This window comes from Solea senegalensis, linkage group LG5 (genome assembly GCF_019176455.1).
Source record: "Solea senegalensis isolate Sse05_10M linkage group LG5, IFAPA_SoseM_1, whole genome shotgun sequence".
NCBI lineage: Eukaryota > Metazoa > Chordata > Actinopteri > Pleuronectiformes > Soleidae > Solea > Solea senegalensis.
The window spans coordinates 25370220-25381029 of record NC_058025.1 but is presented as its reverse complement, the minus strand read 5'-3'; the positions used below and the strand labels follow the sequence as shown (position 1 = coordinate 25381029).

At 42.7% G+C, this 10810-nt stretch overlaps 1 protein-coding gene across 2 annotated transcripts; it reads right to left on the bottom strand.

Annotated features, from left to right (window-relative positions):
* Positions 1–1602: 1602 nt before the first annotated feature.
* On the bottom strand, positions 1603–10535 carry elmod3 (ELMO/CED-12 domain containing 3). 2 transcript variants are annotated; one of them, XM_044026531.1, is made up of 14 exons: positions 10468–10535; positions 9442–9496; positions 8386–9064; positions 7230–7301; positions 7076–7150; positions 6925–6994; positions 6384–6446; positions 6185–6273; positions 5658–5781; positions 5449–5571; positions 5180–5310; positions 4925–5001; positions 4676–4803; positions 1603–4552 (listed from the first exon to the last, which is right to left on the bottom strand). In XM_044026531.1, exons 3-14 carry the CDS (start codon positions 8485–8487, stop codon positions 4302–4304), a joined length of 1305 nt encoding a protein of 434 aa, XP_043882466.1. In that variant the 5' UTR covers positions 8488–9064; positions 9442–9496; positions 10468–10535; the 3' UTR covers positions 1603–4301. The 2 variants fall into 2 exon arrangements, with proteins under 2 accessions (XP_043882466.1, XP_043882467.1); XM_044026532.1 differs by lacking the exon at positions 9442–9496.
* Between the last annotated feature and the right edge of the window lie 275 nt (positions 10536–10810).

The following is a 10810-nucleotide window of genomic DNA, read 5'->3' as shown; positions in this document are numbered from 1 at the left end:
CTCATTTCAATTTGGTGTAATTGCTCTGGCAGATGCAATTAGGGGCTGGAGTGTGTGAGCCATATTCATTTTGTATTATTTCATGTAATGTTGCTCTGTGCCACTAGGGGGCTGTATTTACTGTGTGGCTCAGTTGACCTGAGTCAGCCAAGTTATGTTAAGCTAAACACAGGTGTTGCTGATTTGGGAAGCAAACAGTTTTTCAACTGTGCCTTTGTGATTTGATGTAGTGAGCAATTTGGTTTGTTGTTTTTCTTACATGTATTATGACTTGAGTGATATATGAAGGAAAATACACCTGCAAGATAATTGGAACATTACCAATCTTTCCGTTTTGTTATGTTCGAGCGCACAAGGCTAAAACTAAACCCTCGGTATTAGCAACCAGTACTGCTTCGTTCAGGACTGAGTCAGTACAAACAACATTTCCGATTGTTTAAGCTTCTTTATTTCTTTGCTCTGAATAACGAAGAAATCATTAAAAGTGAATCGTTTTGGTTTGTGGACAAAACAAGACATTTGAGAACATCATCATTTCCAGGTTTGACGAACGCCGATCAACATTTCTTAAGGTTTTCTGGCATTTTATGGACGATGGATTGAGAAAATGAACGACAGATTTATCGATTATGAAAATAATCGTGAGTTGCAGCTCTATTTTTGAGCATCACACGCTTATTACGAGACAATACTTTTAGTTTTCCCATCTAATTTCAAGATCACCCTCATCTTGTAAGGCTATAATATAACTGGATATATATAAATATAGAATTTTGTTTTTGCTTATTACAAGCAAAAAATATCTAATATTCATTGTCTTTTGCTTATTTTTGGAGTGGCCTTTTTCCACAGCAGCAGAAGACCACACCAGTGCCACTTTACAGGACACCTCATAAAGTTTATTAGGTGTGTGTGTGTGTGTGATAAAGTGGAGTAAAACGGTCACGTACAGATGTGGAATATGAACGGAATACGACGAGGCACGGCACACGTTTTCACTTTTAAACAGCATTTATTTAGCTTTCTTCATACAATACATTTAATGTACACCAGCACATACTGTATTCTGAAATAACTCTCAGTATAAAATAGGGCTTCTACAATCAAGGTACAGTCATAAAATGCTCTGAGGGACATGACGACGGCGGCGACAGTAAAACACCTTCATATAAAGCGCAGGATATTGAAAGAAGTGATTGTATTTGCCGAGCTGCTGCTGCAGGGAGCAGACGTTCAGCGCGCGCCTCTCAGAGCACACGACATCCTGCAAAGAACCCGTGGTTTCTCTTCTCTTTTCCCTTCTGTTTTCACAACTGAGGAGACTCCAAATGGTGATCGATGCGTAAGAATAAGATCAATTACAACCGCTGAAAATATAACTTTTCTTAATATGAGAGGATAAACCAGGCCTTGTTTGGATACTTAATATATACCAAGGTCAAAGCATACACAGTATTATGACTGCTCATCAAGCCTATGTCTTTACAATCAGATATTGAAGTATGTCTGTGACTGTAGCTAGAAAGAAGTGTTCTCCTCACATCAAACACTTAAAAAACAGCAAAGATATACTTTACTATCACTGAAGCCACAAGAAAACCAGCTTATTTCAACATGGTAAACATCAGCCAATTATAGATTCTTTTAAAAAGGATTTTTTTTTTTCTTTTTTTGTTTAAATCTGCAAATGTGCATCAGAACATGTGTGGGCCTATATAGTGTCTACAAATGTGTCTTTAAATAGAATACACAGAACATTGACCAGCGTTTGTGTTAGTTTGTAATCATGTAGTGCTTCAGGTGTTATTATAGGACAGAGAGAATGTCGGGGGGGGGGCACACAAGGAAACGTAAAAACCAAACAAACATCGGGAGAGAAGGAGAGATTTGTCTCAAGTCTTGAGGTAAGCAATGTGTTTCAGTATAATGCCCTACAGACAATCATACAGTTACAATCATTAATTCTCTATATACAAACTTCCTGATTTACATACACACTGTACTGCTCCTCAGTTTAAAATGGAATAAAACGAAATGCCAGATCATATCTGTGGTGCAACATCTGAGAGCGATGAGGGGGAATCTCACTCGTGGCTGCGAGGACAAACGTAGTTATGGCTATTGAATGATGAAGACCCGCTGAAGGCCCGCTTATGCTTGCATACGTCACACGTTCCTATCAAAGGTCTACAACAGTGCAAAAAGTTCCTGATCAATCAAAACACTCGCAAACAATTGGCAAAAGTACATCAGCTCCATTTTTTTTTTTAAGTTACACGGTGGCAAACAGCGATGGAGAACGATGATCTGAGTGGACGTCGACATTGAAGATTTACACGCCCGCGATTGTTCCGTGTGTGTGTGTGTTTATATCCATTGACGGGGGCGGGGCGACTGTGTTTACCGCATCACACGGAAAAAAGAACGAGCACCGACCACACGATTCCACTGGGGGACGTAGGCGACTTTTTTTTATTTTTTTTTTATCGTCACCTTCTTAGAAGACAAGGTCAAGCCGTTCCCGCGTCTCTGCAGGACATACACTGCACCGCCTACACGTGCGTCTACCGGAGGAAGCGTAATGGAAACATGGAATGGATGTGCTATAGTAGTAACAGTTTGCTCACTCACTGACACTACAGAGTGTAACTGAGACATGACATCAACAAGCTTTACAAAGAGGAGGAGGATATAAGATGCTACAGTACTAGTGCTACCTGAACATGCTACAGACTGAGACTACGACAACGGGAGACGGTTTCGCGTCAGCACAGCGCAGCCGCGTGCTCTGCTGAGGAGCTGGACCCATTCCAGGCTGCAGAATATGCTCCTTGATTTACGACGAGCATTCGGTAATTGTACAATTACAAATCTGCAGCTCCGAGGATCAAGTACTTAGTAAAGCGGACTTCTTTTGTGCTACGGAAAGCGCCCCATCTGTAGTCTGTTCCTGTCATACAACACACACGCACACACACACGCACACACACACAAACCCTGAAGTAAAGAACGATTTCTATCGTTACACAGCACATATCGTTTTTGATTATCATTGAGTGAGAGCTGGGATTGCATACTGTACCATACATCTCCAAGGGGAGGCATCCTTCATCAATATCAGCTGATCCATTTGGTACCACACACACAAACACACACACACACACACACCCATACACACAATAGAATACATTTCTAAACTGGTCAAAAAAATTACAATCACATGCTTTGTAACGGAATGTAGAGAAAGCTCATACCAGACCTTTGAATGAAGCCGGGACCAAGCACAGACACACGGACGTCTCGTTGGCTTTCACCATGAAAAGACTTTAAGATCGACTAATAACAGTGTTGAAAATCCCTCACACGGTCACGGAGCCTCAGTTTAATAACAAACTCTGAAGTGCTTTTACTCATAACGGTGAGGTTATGAAGGACGTCCCTTCACAAAGGACTAGATTAGTTCTTTTTTTAAATTATTTAAAATATATTCCCCCCCATATTAGGCGGGACCTCTGGACTAAGTCAATCACACCATCACTGGCTTTACCACCACACACGTGGACTGACCGTCCGACATCTGTCACAATAACGTTCAATTCAATCACGCGGAGATGCAAAGGGGAGTAGACCTTCGAAGCACGCTGCATTCAAAGACTAGCGTGTGAGAATTCTGAGAACGACGTCTGTTCGCCGCACAAAAGCTGAGAGAAATCTGCTGAGAGAAAACTCCATAAAAGGGATTTGAATTTTTTCTTTTTACTTCACTTAAACCTTATAATGCTGCCCGTCAGCTGCAGCGTGGGCCGTTAGCATTAGCCTTTGATATCGGCTGCTCGTTGCGATGCTAACATCACCTGGCAGAGACCGTGGGAACACAGGTGTGCATGTTTTGGATTTCTAGGCAGGCGACGAGTAACAATTCATATTTGGCTGAAATCCGCAGAAAAGTGCAAATTCACTTTCTTGATTTTTATGACACGTTATCTTTACACTCTACAGTCCGCCGTTCTTTGTTTTCTGTTAAAAAAAACAAACAAATGTATGTAACAAAACAGGCGCACGCACACACACATACATACACACACAAAAAGGAAATATAACTCTGAAAGCATAATGTGATCAAAGTGCAACACCCCAGCAGCAAGGGAGAGAGTGGAAGTGTTTGAAAAGGTTCAGATAGCAGGTCCTAGACCAGGGTCTGGCGGGGGTTCTTCTAACTCTCTGAGTTAGTCACTCGGAATACGCTAACAGACACACCCACAAGCAGGATTGCTCACACGCACACTCACGCAGAGTCTAGCTTAGATGAGTCTGGCCTCTCCCTCCATGTCTGGTGGTAGATCACACACTCCCGTGAAGTGCATCTCCTTCCCCTTGCTTCCTTGTCCCACCACGGCTCTGGCCGCTCGCTCCCCCAGGCCGGGAGACGGCTGTTGGGCCTGAGGGTCTGATGACGTCCCACAGGGGATCCCGACTGCCTGCCTCTCTTTCAGGAAGACCTCGAGTCGGCGTAGCATCTGCTTGGGGTTCTTTTTGGCAAACAGCTCCACTTCTGAGGGTTTGAAAACAAGAGAAAATGTGGGACTCGTGTCAGGACGACGATCTGCGTTTCTGAGTCGACGTCCTACACGCGAGTCGTGTTTTAGAGAAAGAGGAAAATATAATCGTTCATCACCTTTCAGTACAAAACCAGAGTCAGCGATGGTCTTGTGTTGGGTCTTCCACAGCTGGTAAAGGTGCAGATACGTGGCAACGTAAAACTCATTCAGGACGCCGACCACTTGCTGACGACGATTGCACTCCCTGTCACGACCAGAGACACGTGAGCGCTGGTTAGAAGTGATCGTGTGTGCGTCACACACACACACACACACACACAGTTCATCGGCTGTGTGAAAACAATAACTGAGCAGCGATGACTCACTTGGACAAGGCCTCCTCTCTGAGTACTTGCAGAGCGATGCGGGTCATGTTTATCGACATCACGCTGAATGGAAAGTTCTAAAGCAAAGAAACGGATCATATAAGATTGAAGTTTACAAGGAGAGGTCAATAATCTCGTTTCTAATCTAGTTCCCCAACGCTCAAAGCTACAGAATCCTTTAGACTTTTTTTTCTACTTAATCAATTAAATATTAGAGCAAAAAGAACAACAGGAGCAGACTGTGGTCTATAATACCTGTGTAGGGTGTTGGGATAACTTGTAGATGTCTCTAGCCAGTGGCAAAGTCTCTGGATCCATCACAAAGTACAGAGTATGCATCAGTCCCAGGAAGCCAGTGCCGCGTAGGTCAGTCGCTGGGTCCGTACCTACAGTGACACACAGATGACACAGCATAGAATCTCCCCGTTTGGTCAGTAATTCTAAGTAAAAACATGTTTTTTTTTGCAGTAATTATGACACAAACACAAATCTTAAGACAGGACGACATCACCACCATGTCTCACCCTGAAAGCCGATGTTTTCCCAGTGCACGCCGTAGCGAGGACAGTCCAGTCTGCTGCCGACGAGCTTCTTATAAATGGTTTGGAGGACGCGCATGTGGACGGTTTGGCTGTTGTCCACGGGGCCTATTGAAAGACACAGACATTTAAAAGTGATGACCGATTTAACAAAGACCAGTGGCATGATTATGGGCTGTAAATTGCACACTCACACTGTGCAATGGCAAAGACCAGATCCCGCTCCTCCAAGAGTTCCCGATGAAGCCGTGGAGGTCCAAAGAGGAAGTGTGCGATAGCAGCCAGACCAGTCCTGCGAATGGTTGGCTGGATATTCTTCTGCATTTGGAGAACATAACGCTCTTTTTAGAGTTCAAACAGACTACAGCCATCTTAATTAACGCACTTGATTTTTGTATTGACAGTTCATTGATTATGTGGTGGGAAAATTTTCTCCAGTTGAATTCTTCTCACTGATGTGGGCCCCAGGTCTTTGAATCAAATTTCCTTTTGGTTTTAATTTGTTACGCAAACTCCACATCCTCCATCTGTGTGTCACAATAAAATGCTTCCAGCTGTTCCTTCCCATCTCAGGGAATCGTTTACATGATCATGTTGTTCCACTAAGTATTGTAGAATATTCATAATGCTGAATTTACCATGTAAATATGTAGAGCACCACATTCACCGGCATTATGTGAGACATTTTCATTTGAGTTTTTGGTTATGTAGCATTTCTTACTAGCAAATCCCCGAGGTCTGTGGTCTGGAAGTACTGCAGGGCTTCATTGAAGGAGATAAGTGGGCTTGGGCTTGAGTCCTCAGTGAAAGCTAAAGGGATATTACATGAGGTTATTCACTTAGATCAGCAACTTTCAAACAAAAAGAATAAGTCATCTTTATTTTTGTTCAAACAGGTGAAACGGCGAGATGTGTCTGACCTGGTTGAACATTTTCCAGGGCCTCCCACTCCTGCCTGGCCTTTTCTAACTCCACATTTTCCTCTGTGAAGAGATTCACGTAGATGAGGTAAGAAAACAAACTGCTTCACACACGAGTTCCACAAACTTTCTACACACACACACACACACAGATGTCACTGCCTGTGGCCAATTCATACTTTTTTACATTTTAAATGTCATCATCCATGTGCAGCTCACACATTTGTGACCGTCCACGCCCACTGCGCATACTCCAGGTAGCACAAACCACTGGAACAGTCCACATGTGTGGAAAAACCCATGATGCAGACGCACACTTTAGTATAAACGAAACTATGAGCACAACTCTCTAAAGACACGGAAAGTAGAGGACGCTACGGAGACTCTGCTTTCTCCGAGTAGACAACCTTCCCTCCTGAGGGAGCGTTTACCTGCAAAGGCTGCCTGGTTTCTAGGATACACTCACATATTCCTGTGGGAAGAGGGTGTTCAACAAAAGAGAGGCAGTGTGAGACTATATGTGTGTGTGTGTGTGTGTTACCTGAAGGTTTAGGTTGGTCCCCCCCTGCCGTCAGGGTCTGCAGAAGACCGTTCTGCTTCAGTGCTGAAATCTGAACAAGAATCTTACATGAGTGGCATGAAAGAAGAGCCATGTTGGCTTGAGTGAGATACGCAGAATGAAATTAAGTTACCGGCAGAGATGTGAGTGGCGCACTGCCGTTGGTGTGGTCTTTGACATTATGGCCAATAATTATACCATTCATGACCTGTTAAGTAATGAGGGTTATGAATAAAGGACTTGGCGGAAATAAACAAATTGCGACGGCAGCTTGAATAGATACTCACGGGCTTATGATTGGAGTGTCCATTGGTGATCTCCTCTGATGGTTTACATTCACTGGACAGACCGTTTAGACCCTGACAGAAGGGCAGCCACACAGAACACATGTATCAGACATGCACACAACAACGTTAACACTGCACATGATCACTTTCTTAATATACTACATCTTACATGAAGAAAAAGGTGCCACAAAAGTGTAAATAATACATTTACCCGGTAAGAATCTGGTAATAATAGGTATGTTACATTCAGCAAGTACAAATGGCACGGCATGATACAATTATCAGATCAAACTTTAACGCAGGTATAACAAATAACTGAGAAGAGTAAGGACAGTGACTATAGTGACAACAGCCTATAGATCTGTGCTGAAAAAAATATATAAAATAAATCACCACCCGTAAATAGGTTTATCAATTGTAGTCGACAGCACAAGTTAGTGTAACGTAACAACGTCAGTGTCAGGTGACGGTTACACAGAGAGGCTCCATGTTGGAACTCAATGTCGAAAGATTTGGAAAAATGTGATATGGTCAGATGAGTCATCCTTCCCCCATACAACACTGAGGGGATTATGCGGTGGGGGCCATTTTGCTGACATGGTTTGGGTCCACTTGTCTCTTAAGTGGAGTGGAAAGCATCACTGAGGTTGTTCTAAGTCATCACCATTAATTAAATAAAAGTTTCTATCTTGAAAGGCGCAGCCTCTTCCAGGATGATAATGCACTCGTTTGAGGAACACAAAAGGAATTGAATCGTGTGCTGTGGCTCTACTGTCACCAAATCTCCTTCCTACAACACCTAAGACACTATGTTGGCTTTACTCATCCGAATGTCTAGAAAACAAAGCTATAGATACGGTATAACTCTTGTTAGCTGCAGCCATGGATACGTGCCAAACAAACCAAAATGGGATTACAGCTCAAGTGTGGGGAGAATTTAGGCCTAAAGTTAAATACAGCTAAGTTCAATACTGCTTCAATACATTTACATTAAAATGAAATAAATGCGCAGAGCAGTGGGGGAACTTTGGTGACTATCGATAAAGCGCCAGTGGTCAGATGCCACAACCATTTGTTGAGTAGGTGTTGCCATTCTGTTCTAAAGGGATTAACATTAAAGAAAAACTAGGAGCAAAGGTAATTAAGGAAAAGTTACCTCAGGATGTGATGTGACATCGATGTCTTCTTCCATTGCATACATGTGTGTGGGCTGGGGCATGTGTTCCTGATCCTGGACTCTACAGGCTTCTGAAGTCATGGACAAAAATGGGCTGAGGAGCTAACGCGAGGACGACCGCCATGGTTTCTGTAGTGCACATTTGTAGTGACTGCAAGTATCTAAGCCTTTCTGATGTTCTTCTCGTATACTCGGTGTCACTCATCAGTATGATTTCACTAAACCATCATCACTGCCAATAGAATTCCATGTTCTGCAGCTCTTTGCTATGGCGATGATTGTGTGGAGTCTGGCTTGATTAGGTACTCCAAAGTCTAACCTTGAGCGTGTACACAGAAGTTAGGTGGAAACTGGTCTCTTTCCTCTGCCGGTGGGTTCACTCCTCAGCCCCATCAGAGGTACACAGATGCTGGCTGATGACACTGCTTTTCAGGGCTGGGCTCTCCCCGTCTGAGACACGTCATTATTTTAGTGCTCAATAAACAAATCCAGACACAGGTGCAGCTTTAGGTCTCTGCTGGGTTATGTCTTTAGGCTCATGTGAAGCAGCAGTGGACTTCCAGAGCAGGAGTTGCAGGTGTCCAGTGAGATGTGGGTCATAGATATAAGACTTGTTTTGCCAGAATCCTGAGAAGGGACTGTCATATGTACACAAGTTCTGAAAATTAGAACAAAACAAAATGAATAGCCATGGTCAGTGAGAAACAATGGTGCATAAATTATGAATAGATCACTTCAAATGGGGAAATAAATACAGGTGTAATGACGTCAAAGTTGATGAATATGTAACCACAAAATTTAAAATAAACTAACTTGTAAATATTGAGTCCTGGCATCATGAGCCTGGAACCAGGTAATTTAAGCAGAAGGCAGTCAACTGCATTTTATAATATAATACATATATTATATTACAAAATTTAATTAGTATTATTATAAAAGAATTGTGTTATCATTTTGTGTATTTCGGCATTTGGTATTGATAATGTTGCATTACTGCCTTCTTGTGGGTTTAATCACTCTTGACTCTCTCCTTACCTCTCGTGTGTGTTTGTTCTTCTTGGCAGAGTGAGCAGGATAAAAAGTGAAAAGGCTAAAAGGACAAGAATCAAATTTGTGAGGGAAGAACAGGGGGAACAGACAGAAAGACTTTGGTTACACTTGCACTCTAATGTACTGTCATATACCTAATTATTCTAAAGCATCTGGTTGTGATCAGCAGAGGAAGCTTGACAGACTATCATCATCATCATGAAAGGCAGAAAGAGGAAGAAAGCAGTAATGCAACATTCTTCTACCTAACTAACTAACTACGTAATAGTAGTAGTAACCTACATCAAGTGATGCAAATAAATACATTTACTGCATGTACTGCACTTGAATACACATTTGAGTCACTTGTACTCTTATGTAATTTCAAATCTATCGTGGTTATGATTTTTATTTGACAGCTGGTCCATGAATAACTGCACATATTTAATGGATATATGATGGACAAATGGAGTCTGATGCATTGACTAACTTAAACTCCCCAGCAGTGCATGAATGAAATAAACACAACTTTGCCAGGACACTTGTCCACTGTTGCAGAGGACACTTGTCCACTGTAGTAGAGGACACTTGTCCACTGTGACATCGACGCTTTGACAGCTACAGCACTCAGCTAACATTATCTGGAGCTGCCGACATGCTAGCCGTGTGTCAGATAGCAACCCCGCTGGCACAAAGACGCAGCTCCGCTTGGTCTCAAAGCGGGAACACAGCGCCCGTCTGTGCCGGGAGAAACCCACACTACACGCGCCGCATCCAGCGAGAAGGTTTAAACACGAATATTGAGTGCAGTGAAGAAGTTAAGAGATGATTAGCACGAGAAAAACCAGCTGTCAGGCTAACTAACGGGCTAGCCGCAGCTCTAGTGAAGTGTAACGGGGACTGAGTCTGTCCCCACATACACAACACAGGCGATAAAAGCTGCTTTTGTCAAACAGGCATATTAAATATAATCAACAACACACACAACATGCAGCCACCTGTTATATCACTGAAGCGTTTATAAAAAAGTACCTCAGTTTCTGATTGTTTCTCCCTCCAATCTCAGCTTCCCTTCCCCCGTCCAGTGGCCACGGCATTTGCAATGCATCATGGGAATTGCAGTTTCCGGTCTCACTCTAGTTTAATTACGTCATTGCTCTTGTTCCCTCTCTGTGTCTCCTATGGCAAGCCGTTTTAACATTTAATAGCTAGACTGGATATGTGTTATATAGATATCTGTAATTCAGTTCTTCCTAGTCAAAATGAACATATAAGATATCACACAATGACATTCTTCCTATACACAAATGCCATTTCAGATATTCACAATGTCACTTTTGCCATTCATGTGTATTGGGCTTTCACTTCAGATACC